General features: G+C 33.7%; 4 protein-coding genes across 4 annotated transcripts; 2 read left to right on the top strand and 2 right to left on the bottom strand.

Moving 5' to 3' along the window:
- Positions 1-1,280: 1,280 nt before the first annotated feature.
- Positions 1,281-7,350, bottom strand: LOC103855626 (abscisic acid receptor PYL5). The gene has a single exon (XM_033289208.1). The coding sequence runs from the start codon at positions 6,504-6,506 to the stop codon at positions 5,895-5,897; it is 612 nt and encodes a 203-aa protein (XP_033145099.1). The 5' UTR covers positions 6,507-7,350; the 3' UTR covers positions 1,281-5,894.
- Positions 7,351-8,570: 1,220 nt separating this feature from the next.
- LOC103855625 (dehydration-responsive element-binding protein 2A) lies at positions 8,571-12,255 on the bottom strand. Its single transcript, XM_009132633.3, has 2 exons — positions 10,040-12,255; positions 8,571-9,895 (listed from the first exon to the last, which is right to left on the bottom strand). Exon 2 carries the CDS (start codon positions 9,866-9,868, stop codon positions 8,882-8,884), a length of 987 nt encoding a protein of 328 aa, XP_009130881.1. The 5' UTR covers positions 9,869-9,895; positions 10,040-12,255; the 3' UTR covers positions 8,571-8,881.
- A 235-nt stretch (positions 12,256-12,490) lies between these two features.
- On the top strand, positions 12,491-13,315 carry LOC103855624 (cytochrome b-c1 complex subunit 8). Its single transcript, XM_009132632.3, has 2 exons — positions 12,491-12,747; positions 13,000-13,315. The coding sequence occupies exons 1-2, from the start codon at positions 12,578-12,580 to the stop codon at positions 13,046-13,048; spliced, it is 219 nt and encodes a 72-aa protein (XP_009130880.1). The 5' UTR covers positions 12,491-12,577; the 3' UTR covers positions 13,049-13,315.
- A 246-nt stretch (positions 13,316-13,561) lies between these two features.
- LOC103855623 (peroxidase 52) lies at positions 13,562-19,344 on the top strand. Its single transcript, XM_009132631.2, has 4 exons — positions 13,562-16,426; positions 16,547-16,738; positions 16,856-17,021; positions 17,450-19,344. Exons 1-4 carry the CDS (start codon positions 16,202-16,204, stop codon positions 17,839-17,841), a joined length of 975 nt encoding a protein of 324 aa, XP_009130879.1. The 5' UTR covers positions 13,562-16,201; the 3' UTR covers positions 17,842-19,344.
- Positions 19,345-19,581: the final 237 nt, after the last annotated feature.

The raw sequence follows: 19,581 nt of genomic DNA, 5'->3' as shown, positions 1-19,581 counted from the left end.
TATATATTGAATAATTAAAAAGTCATTATCTACTACTTATATAACTAAATTGGTACGAACATATAAATAAATTTTAAAAATCAAAAAAAATATTTTTTTCTATTTGATATGAAATATAATTAAATTTAAATGATAGTAACATAAATATGGTATAATTTTAATATTTATTAGATGATGCTTTTTACTCATATTTTTTTATCATTTGTATCTGTTATAGCAAAAAGTCTAATTTAGTGATAACAAAATTTTCACTGTGAAATTAATGGTTTAAGTAATTTATAATATTTTTAAAAATTAAGTTGTCAATATTTTTTCAAATTTTTATCAAAAGAATGTTCAAAGTAAATTTCAAAATTAAGGTATTTATGTATTTTTATATGGCATATAGTTTAATTTAAAATGATACATATATTTATATATCTTTTATTTTTGATACTTATTCAATGAGACTTTCAACTTAAATTATTTTTTAATTATTTGTATCATGTCATAACAAAAGTTTTAAATCATAGATCACAAAATTTGAATGTGAAAGTTTTAACAGTTTTAGTAATTTATACTCGTTTTTAAAAATTCAAAATATAATATATAAATATTTTTTTTTAATTTTTATTATATAGTTATTATGATTTTTTAATTTATTTTAATAGCTTAAAATTAAACAAATATAATTATAATACACACATATTTTTATCAAATCTTTATTATTCAAAATCATTAATTGTCATATATACTTTAGCCACATTAGGCAATTCCGTAATCTTATTTAAGGAAATAATGAAGCATATTAATAATGTATTTATTGTGGTTTAATAAAAAGCTTATTATATATTTAGATGGACCAACATATTTCTCTAAAAATTCTAAGAATCATTCTAGAGATGACACATGGCTACAAAAAAATGTTGGAATGTTTCTCAAATAATATATAGGGGATTCCCCTTTTTATCTTTATTTGCTATTTTTGATTTTTTTTTCTCTTGATGTACTGATTCCGAAAGATCGATCTTTGCATGTTTCTAGCTTTAGAATTTTTTTTTAATATAATATTTAGATAAAAAAGTTTTCTTTAAAAATAATATTGTTGATCATGAAAAGATACATGCCCGACATGGGTTATGATATTGATATTATTAATATCCGGATTTTGGTTTGATCAAAGGTATAGTTTCAATCACATGCTAGATGTTTTGTTGTTTACGACTTTATAAGCTGATGATGATGTTGTCTAGATATACTTTTTGGAAAAATAATAAGATTTTATCTACGTATCATCTAACTATTCTTGTTTTTTTGTTTGTTTTATTTAATTTAATGGAACAGTTTATGTATGATCTTTTTATTTTATTTATCGGAGTCGAATGTAAAATGATTAATGTAAATTTATATATATATATATGAAGTTTATTTGTAAGAAAATATAACATTCTAATAATATTTGTCATTTTTCATTGTAACATTTTTTTGTTTTTCTGTAGAATAATCCATAAGATTCTTAGTTTGTTTATGAAATAGTAATGATTTTATAACACTCAATATTCATAAAAATGATCAAACACAAATAAAGTCAATCAAAGTTCATCTATGCACACATGATATATTCTGTAAAAATAGTAAACTAATTTGTTTTTCTAAAATAATAATTTTATTTGATTGTATTTAACTAATTAGTTAATTGTTTTCTTTGCCATCAGTTAATAGCTTATCAATCGAGATTGAGTAAAAAATCATTGAATTAGATATATAACAAATATTTTATTGTATAGCTTATTACTTATTTATTATGTTAAGAATATAATAATTTTTTGTTTAAATTTTTTGATTGATTGATAATTGAATCATATCTTTACACAACAATTTTGATTAAATATTTTTTAAGTATTTTATAAATATGTATGTATGTTTATTAGTTTGCATGACTAGATTTGTAGAAAAATCAAAGTTGATTATGGAGCAGACTAAGAAGCATCAAATATTGATTTTGAGGTAGATGATGTTTTATTATAGTTATTAGGTTTGATGGTTACAAATTGATAATGTTAGTACTTGTTTATTATGTTAAGAATATAATAATTTTTGTTCTTAAATGTTTTGATTTATTGATAATTGAGTCATATCTTTATCCAATAATTTTGATTAAACATTTTAAGTTTTATAGAAATATTTGTATGTTCATTAGTTTGCATGACTAGATATTGTACAAAAAATCAACGTTGATTATGGAACGGATTACAGAATCATCAAATATAGATTTTGAGGCAGATGATGTTTTTATATAGTTATTAGGTTTGATGGTTACAAATTTCTAATGTCATTACTTGTTTATTATGTTAAAAATATAATAAGTTTTTTTTGTTTAAATGATTTGATTGATTGATAATTGAATCATATCTTTATCTTACAATTTTGATTAAACATTTTAAGTATTTTAGATATATGTATGTATGTTTATTAGTTTGCATGACAAGATTTGTAGAAAAAAAACAAAGTTGATTATGAAGCGGATTAAAGAATCATCAAATATTAATTTTGAGGTAGATGATGTTTTTATATAGTTATTAGGTTTGATGGATACAAATTGCTAATGTTATTACTTGTTTATTATGTTAAGAATATAATGATTTTTTTTGTTTAAATTGTTTGATTGATAATAATCATATCTTTATCCAACAATTTTGATTAAAATTTTTAAGTGTTTTAGAAATATGTATGTATATTTATTGAGTATGGACTGTAGAACAAAGCTCAATATTTTATCAATCGAATTCAGTTTTTTATCGCAGAATTTGCGCTCAAGTATTTTATTAATCCATTATATTTTGTTTGTTTGTCAACCTATTAATCCATTTGTATTACTCCATAAAAAAAGTTTTCAGTTTTGTTTTTCCCCGCTTATTTCTCTCTAATACGTATTGTAGTGTTAAATAAACAAAGAATCTCTGACGATATAAATATTAGTTGCAAAAAATAGTTTGTATGACTAGATTTGTAGAAAAATCAAAATTGATTATGGAGCGGATTAAAGAATCATCAAATATTGATTTTGTGGTAGATGATGTTTTTATATGGTTATTAGGTTTGATGGTTACAAATTATTAATGTTATTACTTGTTTATATGTTAAAAATATAATGATTTTTTTTTGTTTAAATGGTTCGATTGATTGATAATTGAATCATATATTTATCCAACAATTTTGATTAAACATAAGTATTTTAGAAATATGTATGTATGTTTATTAGTTTGCATGACTAGATTTGTATAAAAAATCATCGAATATTGATTTTGAGTTAGATGATGTTTTTATATAGTTATTAGGTTTGATGGTTACGATGTTTGATCATCGTATGAGAAACAACAATAGAACATGTGAGAAATTTCTAAAGATTACAGACTTCAATGTTTGGCTAAGTGATGCTTAATCAATTTTTTTTTTCAAAAATGTAAATATAAAAAATTATTCAAACAACGTTTAAAATTTACAAGTAAAATTGAAGATGTATAAGTATAGAATATACAAATTAGCTAGCAAGACACAAATTTGTTAAATTTCATTCCTTAAATTTCCATTAAATTTCACCAAATTTATAACATTGCAATATGTATGTATGTTTGTTAATTTGCATGGCTAGATTGTAGAAAAATAAAAGTTGGTTATGGAGCGGATTAATGAATCATCAAAGATTGATGCTACGAGAGATTCTATCTATTAAGCCACAATATTTGATCAACGTATGAGAAATAGCAATAGAAAATGAAGAGAAAAATCTAAGGATTACGGACTTCAATGTTTGTTTAAGTAATGTTTGATTAATTGGTTTTTTAGAAAAAAATGTAATTATCAAAAAGTATTTTAACAAAGTTTAGAACTTAAAAAAATAAAAATAGAGATGCATGTTGGTAAATCTTTACGGTCAGATTTCAGATTTTGATTTTTTTTGTTTACGAGTTTCAAAATTTCACAAATGATTCAATGTAATGTGTGGTTAAGTTATATAGTTAATGTTAATTCTATGAAAGGTTTATTAAATTTTTTCCTTAAAACAATTATATGGATTGAAGGGTGGATTATAAAAATATAGTGAAAATTATTTAAAGTAAAGATTTAACTAGGATGATCTCAAGTGTTTTTTTCACAAGTAAAAAACTTTTCCAAGAAAAGATAATATCATGTTTTGGAAAATTTATATACGTTTTGTCAAGTGGATTTGTAGAAATTGTATTCACACAGTGTGAATTGAACATTAGGTAACTTGAACTCATAAGGTTTTCATAAGGATTCACAATTTAGTTGCTTTTGGAGTGTACAAAAGGTTTAAATGAAAAAGTGGGAATCATTTTATTGATTTTCCATAATCTTTAGAACAATATGATCCCACGTACTTCTCAAAAACTAGAAGCGAACCAAAATTAAATACTGAACCGGCTACCAATTGAATCGTATTTTCTCGGTTTCTTCAAAAGCCCTTTTTGTGCAGCTTTCAAAAGCCCATTAATAGAAGATATCTATTTCGGCTTGATTTCAAAATACTCTCGGCACTTAAATATTATTACACGACAAAATTTTATAGTCCTTACCCGATTCATTAAACAATTTAAGTATGTACACATGTTTGTTAGTTTCCATGTCTAGATTTGTAAGAACAACGAGATCATTTAGGTTATAAGAAAAGGCACGACACCCTGATATCCATTGCATTTAAGAAAGTTACTCTTATGTTATTGATGTATGACCATTTTGTGTGTGTTCTATAATTCAAATCGTTGTAGACTTCTAGAGAAGGAATAATTTGGGTGTTTGCAGCGGAAAGCTATGAGTTTTTTGACTGAAAGCGGAAAGCTATGAGTTGATAATTTGTTCTTTTAATCCTTGTGTTCGTAAAAATAAATTGAATATACAGGTTCTTTGTATCATTTCCCACTAGGGGAATAAGAACTATCACGTTGCCACGCGTTTCCAGCTAAGTTTTATTTTTGCATGTCCTTTTAGAACCTTCTTACTTGAATAAAACTTTGAATCAAACGAATTAAAGTAACCCCATATAACAAAAAAAAATTAGTAGACCAAAGAACTTAAATTTGAATAAAATATGAACCACTAGGTTGGTTGGTTGTAATTAACTAAGGAAACACAAACGGAATAGAATAAGATAATCCCAACTTGACCAGACTAGTAGCCAATGAAACTCAAGTTGGCAATAGTTTAAGCACGTCAGTCTTTGCTTTTGTTCTAATAAATAATTATATGAACATGGTAATCAGGTTTAAACTATATTCCCTTCTTCTTTTTTTGTCAAACCAAAACTATATTCCCTTCTATATGATCTTTTCAAATACGATTCTTTTCATCTTGAATACATATGATCTTACGAGAATAATGTATACTGTTTTTTGGTCAAAAGTTGTTTTTTTGCCAGAATACCCAGGCTTTTTGTAGACAATTTAATATTTATCAATGTATTTAGTCAAAACAGACACACGGCAGATGTAACTTCTGTAATCAAATTGATTCCTAGTTCAGAATATCGGCTTTAAGATTATACTAACATCGGCCTTAAGATTATACATTTTTTTTGCGAAAAGTACAAGTATATCATGTTAACACTTACATACAACAAAAACGGTGAAGACATTAATGAAAAAGAAATCATAAATTAAACACAAATTATTTAACATATTATCAACTCACAAATGTTATTATGTACCAACGGTGCGAACCCCTCGAAATATGTGGTATATGTCGATATTGCTACCAAGTCTCAAACAAATTTCAATTATTTCTAAACCATACTTATATTAAAAAATAGGCACTCGAAATTTTTATCCTTGCCATCCAAATAAAATATAAAAAGAGAGAAAAATAGATACATAATTGCAACAATATAAAAAACATGATTATTGCCGGTTGGTACTTCTAGCCAGAGACTGAAGATTGCACCGGACTATAGTATCAACGAAGCTAACAGTCTCCTCCTCCGTGTTTCCCGGCGGTATATCGACGATATAAGACTCCACCACGACGGTTCCTTCGTCATCCGACGCATGCAGTGTCGTCACCGATCGGTAGTTCTCGAGCCGGTGGTCCCCACCCACGACGCTAAAGCTTATCACGTGACGCTCCTCGTCCAGGATCTCAAGCCTCTCGGTGCTCGAGACAGCAGGGAGTCCCGACACGACCATGACTTCCCGGAGATCTCCGGCGTGTAGCCCGTCGCCTTGCATGATACGGCACTGCCTGATGAAGTTCTTGTAAGCTCTAGGGTTATCGAAACGACGCAGGAGGGACCAGACGGACTCGGGTGGCGCGTGGATCGTCTTCACCACCGAGGAGCAGCACTGATCCGGACCAACGTCGTACGTGTGGTGCATCGCCACGTGCTCAGGCACATGCATACCGCGCGTGAGACACACTCGTCTGATCAGACCATCGGTTTGGTCGTGTGGCTGCAGCGTGTGGAAGCCGTTGGGGGCGTCGGAGCTCTGTTGGATCTGCACCGCTGATCTCATCTCTGATATCTTCTTCTTCGTCTTATTCTCTTGTTCTCACTCCTTCTTCTCTATCTAGCTCTCGTTATGTGAATGAAAAATTGTGGATTCGTATATATTGGTTGATGAGAGAAGAAGAGAACTTTTTTGATTTCGGTCGCTGTCGGTTGTCAAGTTGGTTTTGTTTGAGAAATTTTTAGAGGATGATCAACTTTTAAATAATAAGATATTGAACATATTGTGTTTTCTTTATATATAGTTGTCGATAGATAGATAGAGATAGCTGGGGATGTGAAGGGTTTGTGTGTGTATAGACTCAGTTGTGTTTGTATATGTGACCATGTATGATAGATGCATTGTACCATTTTATGTCCCATGATTTTTTATCTTTAGACGTCTACATTTTCTATAAATACATTCCATTGTATATTCCTCATTTTCCATCCAGATTGAGAATCTACAGGGTTTAATTATATATGATCCGGTAAATATTTTTTCTGGAAAAAGGTTAATTTCAGTTGTCATTTTTAATATGAATATATCATTACCTATTAAAAAGATTTGCTTGTTATTATAAAATACTCTAATTGTATTCATGTTTTAATTCATTATTACTAATATAAATAAAATGTACAATATTTCTTTTGAAGAATGATTAAGGTCAATTTATGAGTCGCAATTAAAATATCGTCTCTGATATATTTTTATATAAAAAGTCGTGATGATTATAAGTTATTTGATGTAACACTGGTTTGACTATTTATTACAAATTCAGAACATATGGTATCTATATATCTGTCAGCCGGAATAACGCATTTGAAATGTGGTCTAATATATAATTGATTGGTTGTGTTAATCACAATTCGTGATAGCCATGGCCCATAGGAATGGCTAATTCAGAGCACCATACATGCATGAGCACACGTGCATGCACAGATGTTGATGTGTTTGTTACATATATGTAAGAATATATAGTATGTATGTATTGTATATATGCATATATGTGTATGGAGAGAGAAGTTTGGAGGAAACGAGGAAGGTGAGAGACCTTATCAAAAAGCTTACGCCTGACGATGCAAGTGGATGTTGCAACTTGCAAACTTCTTTGGACTTGGTTTAGGTGGAAGATTAATCCTTTCCTTTTTCTCTATTTGTTTTATTCTTGTTGCCATTTTAATATTATATTCTCATTTAGTACAAAGGTTGTTGCATCGTGCGACTTCGTATATTTATACTTTTAGATTATGATAATCTGAAATGACGACATTGGCGTCATGGTGTGATACCCTATTTGTAGCTAATTGTATAGACATGCAGTTATGTTGCATTAATTTCGATAATCGGAATCGATATTTGTAGCTCCGTACTACATTTTTTGACGCAGTGTTAGTTATTGCATGGAACTAAAGAGACTTAAAACTTTGCATATACAAAGAAGAGTATTACTGAAATTCCAAATAGTTCAATATCTTTCTTTATCCTTCAGAATGTTGAAAAGAAGAAGCTGCCTGAGAAACATCTCTTGAAGATAATAACTACAACAAACTTTACTGACCAATTTGGCTGTATTCACTTACCATTTTGCTCTTTTAAGAGGAGGCATGTTCCTTTTCTAATAATAATTTCAAAATATCAACACCGCTTTTATCATGTAATGCAGCCACTTATCCTTATCCATATTACAAGCATACACACAACATGTGAATAAACACGAATATGTGCGTGTATATGTAGATATATAAATCTTTGTGGTGAATGAATCTGCATTTGAAAATAAGAGAAACTTGTTTAAAATGAATTATCGAATTTAAAATACACAAGATCGTTCTATACATTTTCTTTCAAAAGATATCCTTCTAACAGTAACTATCTTAAGAAATGGATTAAACCAGTACGTTAATGTATAGTACGTGTGCGTCAGTTCGTAAATTGGATTTAACCTTGTATAACTCACCCTCTAGATTCCGATAACAACAAATCACCTAATAAATCATTTAACCTGCAGCAGGTATTTTGAGTTCATGCATATTTATAACAAAATTTAAGAGACAGGCCAAATAGACGTACCATTATATTTCACATGAATGATCCATCACAATCCATTTGAGAGATACATTAAAGCCCATCAGGCATGACACATTTCAAAGCTCCTTTACATTGGATAATTACCAACAGAAGTTACAGAACTAAAGAGAGTCAGTGTAGCAACTTGCAAGTCATACATTCTCTGTTGCAGAGAAGACAGTTTCTCGCAGTATAAATATATACAGTTCAATAGAAAATATAGTCTTATGAGGTTCTCTATATTACAAAAATGTCAATAGAGTCTTTAACACACATGATGGTATAAAAGGCAAATTACAGAATACAAATATACCCAGCTACATTCCATTGTCTCATCTCTCCAGGTCCAAGAATCTCAGATCAACGAACTCATTATCATCCTGTGCATCAAGCTGAAGCGGAGGCAATCCGTAACTAGAGTCAAGGCTTTGAAGCGGATATAGTCCAATTTGCTTCTTCTCGGATTCCGACAAACCACCACCTACACTGCCCGCTAGACATTGGCTCTGGTCCAAGCCTGTAAACATGTCTCCATTCAAGTCACCTAGAAGCTCATCAACATCAAACATCTCCCAGTGACTCTGATCCAAATCCTCAGGCCAACCGTAATCTGAAACAGATAGCGATGCAGGCTGTTTCTGACAGGTTTCTACTTGCTTCTTTTGTTTCTCTTTCTCCTCCAAAACTTCACTCCAATACTTCTGTTCAAACTCGCTCAACCAATCACTACCAGCATCTACCTTAACGTCCTTCTTTACCTTTTCTTCATGTGTGTAGGCACCATTCTTGGCATCAGCTTCAACGAAGGAATTGGATTCATAATCTGCATCTTCTGTTTTCACATGAACAAGTCCTGGAGCCGTGCACACCTCAGAATGACTCGAACTACTAGTCACATCAGTCACAGACGACTGGGGGAAGTTGAGACGGGCCATGGGACCGTACATAACCCTAGCCGCCTCGTCATAAGCACAAGCAGCTTCGTCAGCGGTTGGGAAAGTACCAAGCCAAAGCCTACTACCACGGTTAGGCTCTCTGATCTCAGCGACCCATTTACCCCAAATCCTCTGCCTAACTCCTCTGAAACTACACTGACCATTCTCTGGTCCTCCTTTGCCTTTCATACACCCTTTCTTTGATCCTTTCGCAGGTACTTTCCGCTTCTTGGTGGAAGCTTCTTCTACATTATCATTGTACTGTTTCCATATCTGAAGCCTCTCAGCCACAGTGGTACCATCACGTCTACTTCTTGACTTCCTTTTCCTCGATGTATCGAGCTGAGTTTTATTAATATCCCCACTATGAAAATAAACTGCCATTTACGTCTCACCAGACACAAACACAATCTACAAAATAGCGGCAACACTTATGTATCAGAACACAAGTCCAAGTGTTATAAATACCATTAAAACAATATTTGAACACACATAAAAGAATGAATCAGGACAAAACTTATATACACAAACAATAATCAGGACAACGATATATACCTATTGGTTGTAGATAACTAAGAATCCGAAGTTGTGGTCCAAATCAAATCTGTTCGTGTATCTAATTCTTCTCGCGTCTTCTCTAATGATATCTCTCTTCTTCTTTTGGTAAGAAAGCTTGTCTCAGAAAATTACAAGTATTATGGTGACGAGAATGATCCAGGATCTATTTATAGCCTTCTCTAGATATTTCCGATTTTTATTAATATTTAGCTGCGCTTGAAAAATAATGACGTGTCATCATTTGATTCGGTCGTTGGGGTTTTGACTGGCTTAGATGTCTTCTCTGACTGACTAGTGTCCGGCATCTTCTCGAACCACTAGGAACGCGCTGTACGGCGAAGTAATATATTCTCTATATTTAAACCTTTTTGTTAAAGATCATGAGGATTTTTGTTTAAAAAATAGTTAAAGTATGACAAGGGACAACAGCTCATGCTCGTATCTGTTATCTTCGTTACTGACTCCTGCTTTTTTCTAGACAACTCTCGCCGTTGCCCACTTTTTTTTTTTTTTTTTGTCAACAAACTTATATTGATAATGCCCTAATGGGCTTTTGTACAAGTGAAGATACAATAAGGTTCATTACCCATAAGTTACAATCTCGAAATTTAAATAAACCTACATGGTAAAGCCTAATTTATTGACTTTGCCAGCATCTTCGAGAAAGACACGTCCGCAGGACGCGCGTCCATCATGCAGAAATTCTTCAACTCACGCGTCATCACACGCTTTCATATCAAGTTTGGATACGCGCCATCGCACGCGCCGCTGCTACAGTCGGGTAATTGGCACGCCACTCCTCCAGCAAAATTCACACAGCTTGCTCAAGCTTCGTGGCTGGATTGAAAGATCTTCACTTGTTGGATACTTCTCTCTGTGACGCCTCTGTCTTCACCGGATCTTCATTCTTATCGCCGGATGTGATACTTACCAAGCAGCTTGAACTGATTTACCCACAGTTCTTGTTGAAACACTTGCTAATAACAAGTTTCAACTCATCTAAAACTGAAGCAAATCACGAGACAACTTGCAAAACTCAATCTTTATCTCCTCTGGAAAACTTTGCTTGATGATATAAAGCAAAGATTGATTTCCTTATAGATGAAGATAGAGGATAACCGACGGGAAGAGGAGAACCAAATGAAAAACAGTCGGGATGTTAGGTTTCCATTGAGAGAAGACCCCTAAACGACTACCGATCAAAAGATCGGAACTTTATTAAGGATCAACTAAGTAAGACCAGAGAAAGGAATTGAATGAAAATTGGCTCTGGCTGTTGATGATCATAAGCACTTCAAAATCGCCTAGCGAAAAGAACATCCGCAACCGGAATAAAAGATCGATCAAACAGATCGAATATATACATATAAAACAAAAAAAAAGATGGTAACCGGCGGCGAAGGCCACCGGCCACCAACAAACACCAGTGATGTAGAAGCTTCTTTTTTTAGTGAGAAGTTGGAGAAAGTCCTCTCGCCGTTGCCCACTAAATGTAAATTTTTAAATCATTGGTGCATAATATTTTTGGCCTTTATTTCTAGTTATTGTAGATGTATGTTGTAATCACTTTTTTTTATAACCGAATATCCTATCTCCACCGTGGTGGTCCAGACTAGAAACCGAAGCGAGCATAGATCCGAAGGTCACCAGATGGCTCACCGCGTAACGGTCTTCGGTCTCGGATGCTGCAACCTATATGTGAATCCGCAGTGGCCAAGACTCGAACCCAGGGCGGACACTCAAGTTGGAGCTCATATACCATTAGACCAAAGCAACTTGGTTATGTTGTAATCACTTTGTATGATTGATCATTCCAGATCTAAAATGTATGCATATTCCTTTCTGAATTATTTTGCAATTTTTAACACTTTTTAGTCGTGTCTCTGTGGCAAAAGACAATGGTTAACTTTTTGTTGATGTTGTAAATATACGGTTTTCAATTTACGTTGAAGGGAGAATAAGAGCAGCTGTCATTTGGTTTCCTATCAAAAAGTTACTAACATTAAATATTTTATTGGAAATATTAAAATAGTATATTTTACTAAATACTTATTGGGGCTTAGCTTCGACCATATAATATCAGTCATTGCATGTGCGTCGTGTGTCATACCGTGGCCACTTCAGGGACTACGTGTGTTCTAACGCCATTGATGATATCAATCTACGCAATTGCCTACGTAACTACTACAAAAGCCCATATCCCTTAAGGTTAGGACCAATTTATTGTTGGTACACATGAAGCATCTGAGCTAATGCCTCTATTAAAGCCATTAATATTCCAATGGGTGGGTTTTGTTTACCCGAATAAATAGAGATTTTTTAAAATTGTTCAAAATACAAAAGAATCTTCCGTCCTCGTGGACTGAAGCAAACATCAATACATTACTCGGCAGAGAATCAGAAGCCCATTAGTACAAGGCCCAATTTTAAATACCCTGCGTAAATCGAAAACCACAGTACGACGACGTATAGGTGGAGACGCTGCGTATATCCGTCTTTGTTGTTTCGTCGCAGAAGAAGAAGACGAAGACGAAGATGGGGAAGCAGCCGGTGGAACTGAAGGCGGTGGTTTACGCATTGTCACCGTTTCAGCAGAAGATCATGACTGGTCTATGGAAGGATCTGCCTGAGAAGATCCACCACAAGGTCTCCGAGAATTGGATCAGCACTATTCTCCTCCTCGCTCCCGTCATCGGAACCTACTCGTACGCCTCCCCCCTCTCTCTCTATATATCAAATGATTGCGATGTTCTTCGAATCTAGGTTTGTGGTTTTGATTGGATATGACACACACAAATGGTTTTAGGGTTATTGATTGATTCATGGTGATTTCTTCAGATAAGGACTATTGAGGAATTAGCTTTGCTTTGTGTATTGTGAATAATTGTAATGTTGATGTTGTTGGTGATATACTATCAATCATTGTTCATTGTGGTTTGGGTTGTAAATGAACGCAGGTATGCTCAACACTACCAAGAGCAAGAGAAGCTAGAGCACAGGTTCTAAGCATGGAGATTTTCTCTGATTATACAAGAATCCAATTCTTCATTTTCCATTAAGAGAGTTTGTTTTTGTCAGCACTCAAATTAGAAGCGGAGAAAAGTTGCTTCCTTGCTGTTTTGTTGGGTTTATGAATAACACCACCCTGAACGTTTGAATGGTCGTACATAGCTGCTCTTTTTGGTTCATTTTTTTTTTTAAACTCGGTTTTGCATTTTAGAACAAAACATTCTTTTGTTACACTCTTCAGATTTATCATATGATCGTTTACTAGAAGGTTTCAAAACATGGTGAAACCCATGCACGTTCAATAAGTAAAAGAAACAGCATGATAAAAACTCAGGGACTTGTTACAGTTGAGGATCATGATTCATTTTTTTCAATAGTTCATTATCCAAAAAATGATCCATCCTTGCAGAGATTCAAAATTTTGGCTTAATTTATCTTTGACATTTCATTCAAACCCAATAAATCATAAATCCTAAAACGAGAGTGTAGATTCTAAATCTGGAATAAGGAGAAGAAAAGTCAGGTAGTGTAAGTATCTCAGGTAGTGTAACTTTATTGCAAACATTAAAATTAATTTTGATTCCGTGCACAAAGATATAGTAAACGACTGGCGAAAAACTATGGACGATGATTACAGACACACTAGTATTACAACAACGAGTTCTGTCACAGTTGAATAACTTGGATTGCGTGGTAATAACATTGACAACCGATGATTCTTTTACCACTGAAATGACACCAAAGCTTCTGATTTCAATGCAGCAATAGGATTAAACAAGGGGGAGGGGAGAGATACTAACAAATTTAAAGTCACTAGTCAAATGTCTGGGTAACAAAATATTGAAAAATGTCATCAATCTTTCTTATCATTGGAATCTGAATCACTTGCATCATAACCTGAATGAGAAGAAGAAAACAGAGTAGTACGCAGCAGTGATTTATATTTGGTCAACTTAATTATTTTTATTTTTAATTGTTATCATTTTAGCTTTCAGAATATTTCGAAAATATTTTAAAGAAGACTCATCCATGTAGATACTTTAATTTTTGTGTGTTTAAACATAAAACCTCAAACCTCTTTCAGAATATTTCGGCCTATTTTAAAGAAGACTCTGTTTTCCAAGTGTTGTTTACAAAATTCATTTATATGCTCCTGCGCACAACGTGGTCTTTATATGCTCACGCGCAAAACGTGATCTAGATGTTACGAGTTGGAACTGTTGACCTTTTAATTTTTATTTCACGTTAATAATGATCAATCATTTTACGTATGAATATATACAATATTAAGAACTGAAATATGCGTGATCAGAGTGTAATATATCATGTCACCACATGGATATACAATATCGCACTTATCACGGGACGGCCAGACTATAAAACTGTCAGATTAAACACTACTATATATTTTATTAAATTTATTAATATCTTATTTTCTCATCATTTTCAAAGTCAACTATGGCTATGGGAAGCTTCTGCTTAATTTGAAAAGCTATTTAAGTACTATTTACGTGATAATGGGTGAGATAAATTAATTAGAAAAACTTTAAACCCAGTTTACAGAATGGCTATTTGCGTACGATTAACGTGATGTTTGAGATAAATTCATTAGAAAGTCATTGTTAGAACGCAGTTACGTACTATTTGATGGAAATTTACGTACTACTCACGTGATGTTGGCTTATAAATAAAATTATGATTTCATCTTCTGTATCACTATTTGATTTTCCTCGTGGGAAAGCATCTTGATCAGATCTAGACGTATTAGCCAGATAGGCAGACACCCAGTGAAAAGATAAGTGATGTTCAATTATTTGAGTTCAGTCTAATTTTCGACCTAACAAGAGCAACGGAATCAAGCTTTGTAGGATTTGAATCCACAACAAAATTAGTGAATTAGTTGTTTTATTATATAGTTTTCGTTCATAATCATTTTTGTACAAAACGTTATGATGCCTCACCCCGCCCACAGTTAATGGGCAATCCACGTTCGCTCACTCGGCATGTAGGTCCCATCCTGTCTGACGATGATGCGTTAAATTTTCTAAAGTCCGAAAGTCTTGTTTACTGACCTTTTTCCGTGCTTTGGCCTCACTCACACGGTATCGCAAATCACTTCCCGATAGGTCACTCATCCTTTTCACTACTCCAGCTCAAACACGCTTAACTCTGGAGTTCTAAACGGATGTGTGACGGAAAAAGTAAGTCAACTTTGGTGACATAGGTAACCAAATCAATTCTCTTAAACCTTTCCATATATCACAACTCGAGATGTTACAATTAACCCCCTCTCAAAAAACGCAACGTCCTCGTTGCGCCCCATGACAGGTCTCAAGACGCCTCTCGGATCAGAACCGAGATGGCTAACCAGCTCTGATACCACTTATAACACCCCACCCCGTCCACAACTAATGGGCCACCCACACCCGCTCACTCGGCCCGTAGACCCCATCCCGTCTGACGGTGGTACGTTAAATTTTCCATAGTCCAAAAGTCTTGTTTACTGTTTATGTAATCACCACTCCGCCTTTCCCCGTGCTGTGGCCTCACTCACACGGTATCGGAAATCAGTTCTCGATAGGTCATCCATCATTTTCACTACTCTAGTCCAAGCACGTGTAACTCTGGAGTTCTAAACGGATGTGTGACGGAAAGGTAAGTCAACTTTAGTGACATAAATAATCAAATCAATTCTCTTAAGCTTTTCCATATATCACAATTCAGGATGTTACAAAAGTTTCACTTAAATTTATAGTTATCTAATCCAATAAATAAAAACTGATTTTATTACTAAAAATATAAAGATTCTCAAATCGTTTTTAAGCAAATTCCTTAGCAAAAGTTAAAGATTAATGATTTGGGTAACAAAAAAAATCAGAGATTAAAACATTTGACCAATAAATTTTAAAAATTTTGGCTGGTAAAAATATATAGTTGAATAGTTATTGGCAACTTAGTGATAAAAAAAAGAATAGTTTTTTTTTAAAGCAAAAACAAAAGAATAGTTATTGGCAACTTTTTTTCGTTTTCCAACACTCTTTCATTTTAGAACACCCTACGTCTCTATATAAACATCGACTTCGTTATGCATTGTTCCTCAAGCACCAAATCAACTATAAGTCGTCTATCCGAGTCCTTATTCACTAAAACATGGATTCAAATAAGCTTATTGCCTTTTTGGTTATCGTCGTTACACTATTACTGCATGGTAATAACTATACCGTCGTCGAAGCACAACTCAGCCAAGGTTTCTACTCATCATCTTGCCCTCTTCTTCTCCCCATCGTTCGAACTGCTGTTACTTCTGCCGTTGCATTCGATCCTAGAATGGGTGCATCTCTCCTTCGTCTGTTCTACCTCGACTGCTTCGTCAACGTAAGTTTGTTTTTTACCTTTTCTCTTTAATTATGTTCCTTGCATCCGAAGAAATATTGCATGATTTTTTTTTTTGGTTCTTTCCTGCTAATCATAGTCTTAACTCACACATATATATAGGGATGCGACGCTTCGATTCTACTAGATGACACATCAAGCTTCACGGGAGAACAAAACGCTGCCTCAAACCACAATTCTGCTCGAGGGTTTAATGTCATCGACAACATCAAATCAGCGGTTGAGAGAGTATGCCCTGGGGTCGTGTCTTGTGCTGATATCTTAGCCATCGCAGCTAGAGACTCGGTCGTAACCGTAGCTCCCTTTATCATCTCCTAGTCTGGTTTCACAAATTTCAAAACCGAACCGATCTAAAAATATTCGTCTAAAAATATATATATTTTACGTCTTAATTAATGTTTTATGTTGAAGCTTGGAGGGCCTCGTTGGCGGTTGAATTTAGGAAGAAGAGATGCAAGAACGGCGAGTCAAGCGGCAGCGAATAGTAGCATTCCAGCGCCGACTTCGAGTCTGAGCCAGCTTATTACTAGTTTCGCCAACCTTGGATTCACCGCTAGAGAGATGGTTGCTCTCTCCGGTCCGTTTCATTTCTCTCTTTATAAACCCATCTTTTTATTATATATGCAACTATTTGTTCACAGCTTAAGGTTGATTCTTGATTATAATTTTTAAAATATTTATTACTAATAATAGGAGAATTCCTTCCTAATCTATATTTTTAATTTAATATTGCTTCAAGACTAGAAAAAGAGAAATAATCAAGAGTACTTCGACAAAAAAAAAAATTGATTCTTTGTCGACTCTTTTTGTTTCTTCTTAATTTGTGTGCTTTTTTGAAAAAAAAGTTCAACACATTTTTCTTAACGCACCATCGACATTTTATCTTTATTTGCGAAAATGTAATTAGATGAATTATTAATAGGCAGTACGGAAAAAACAATTTAGTGATATTTAATTAACAAATAATTAAGTTCAATTATTTAACAAATTTTTTTGTTTCTTCAGGCGCGCACACGATCGGGCAAGCCCAGTGCAGAAACTTTCGAACGAGGATCTACCAAGAAACGAACATTGACCCCACTTTCGCCGCCACACGCCAGCAAAACTGCCCGATAACCTCCGGCTCCGGCGACGGAAATCTAGCTCTACTGGACTCACTTACGCCGTTTGTTTTCGACAACAGTTACTTCAGGAACCTCATGAGCCAGAGAGGTCTCCTCCATTTCGACCAAGTGCTTTTCAACGGTGGCTCCACCGACTCCATCGTCCGTGAGTACAGCCAAAATGCGAGGGTTTTTCGCAACGATTTCGCGGCGGCGATGCTCAAGATGAGTCAAATTAGCCCCTTGACTGGTAGTGATGGTGAGATCCGGATGAGCTGCGGGAGGACCAACTGATTCAAACCTACTCTCCAGTCATGTTGTTTGCTTTAATAAAAGTCTAATAAAACGAGCCATGAGTTTGTTATTTATGAAGTTTTTTTTTTTGAAAACTATATTTTATGGTGTTTTTCTATCCACATGATATGCCAGAGCCCAGAGCAATTCTTTATATGGATGGATTAAGGATTCACTACAAGAAAACACGCCGAATTCCGACGGAGGTTCCGACGGACTACAATGTCGTCGGACGTTTGTGACGGATTTCTGACCAATTTCCGACGAAAACAAAAAATTTGAAGTCGTCGGAATTCCGTCGGCCATTTCCGACGAATTTCCGAAGAAAAATGGTTCGTCGGAATATTCCGACGACTTTTTGACGACATTCCGATAAAACATATAACCGTTGTAGTCGTCGGAAATTCGTCGGAATATACCGACGAACTTCCGAGGACATTCCGATTAACAGATATAACTGTTACCATCGTCGGTATTCCGTCGGAACTTTCCGACGAATTTCCGACGAACCATGTTTCCATCGGAAATTCCTCGCAAAATACCGACGACATAGCGACGACAAAGGGTTCCATTGAAGTTTGGAAATTTCCTCGGTAATTCGTCGGAATATACCGACGACATTCCGACGAACTTGTCTAGTTCGTCGGAATGTCGTCGGTATATTCCGACGAATTACCGAGGACATGTTTTTCTAAAAAATTTCAAACATAAAAATCAATAAATTTAGATGCCAAAACAATGAAAATAACACATAATAAGTGTTTAATATAGTATTAGATCACAACCGTTCAAATATAACAACTCATTAAAATATTTATGTATGCATATCATTGTTTTCATAACATCTCATCTTAACACTCATATACTTATACAATCATATTCATCTAATCTTACACTACAAAAAATGTTGTTGTGTAAAATCGTGTTATAAAAACATTTTTATTGTTAAATCTTTATGCAAATACTATATATATTATCAAAGATTTGGATTTTGCATTTAGAAACTTGTAATCAACCCCTAAACACTAAGTCGTCGGAATTCGGTCAGAAAAGGTCGTCAGTATTCCGTCAGAATATACTGACGGACACCAATTCCGTCGGAATATACTGACGGACACCAATTCCGTCGGAATTTCAATTTACCCGGGAAAGCCAAACCGCGTGAAAATTTTTCCGAACCGCCAATCGGTATATATTTAATTATCCCGACGGAATACTGACGAACCTGTGTCCGTCGGAAACGTTAAATATAATTACTCTTCTTCTTCCTTCTTCGTTATTTCCGCCTCCGCCTCTCTCTCAATCCTCTCCGCGATTTCTCTCCCTTTCACGGCGATTCCGACCATTCTCGAGCTCCTATCACCTGCGAACCCTCTTCTCACCCTCATATCTCTTCCCCAAACCCCAAATCATGTAAGAATCATCCCAACCTTGTTTTATCTCATTTTTTTAGGGTTTTGGAAGTTAGATCTCGGATTTTAGGTTGTTTGATTGAAAATTTTAGGATTGAATGGATAGTTTAGGATATATAAGTTAGGATTGTTGTTTGGATTGTTGTTTTAGTTTTTCTTGGAATTATTTTGTGTTTTTGTCAAAATTCAAGACGTTTTACTATTTTTAAAACATTTTTTGATTTTTAAAAACGTTTTTCAAGTTTCCAGTAATAATCTATGTATAATAAAATGTTTTTTAAAAATTTTAAAAATATTTAACAACATTTTTCTATATTTATAAAAATTT

The sequence above is a fragment of the Brassica rapa genome, chromosome A03 (assembly GCF_000309985.2).
Source record: "Brassica rapa cultivar Chiifu-401-42 chromosome A03, CAAS_Brap_v3.01, whole genome shotgun sequence".
In the NCBI taxonomy this organism is placed as follows: Eukaryota; Viridiplantae; Streptophyta; class Magnoliopsida; order Brassicales; family Brassicaceae; genus Brassica; species Brassica rapa.
Note: the sequence above shows the minus strand (reverse complement) of the source record. Positions and strands in the feature narration are given on the sequence as shown.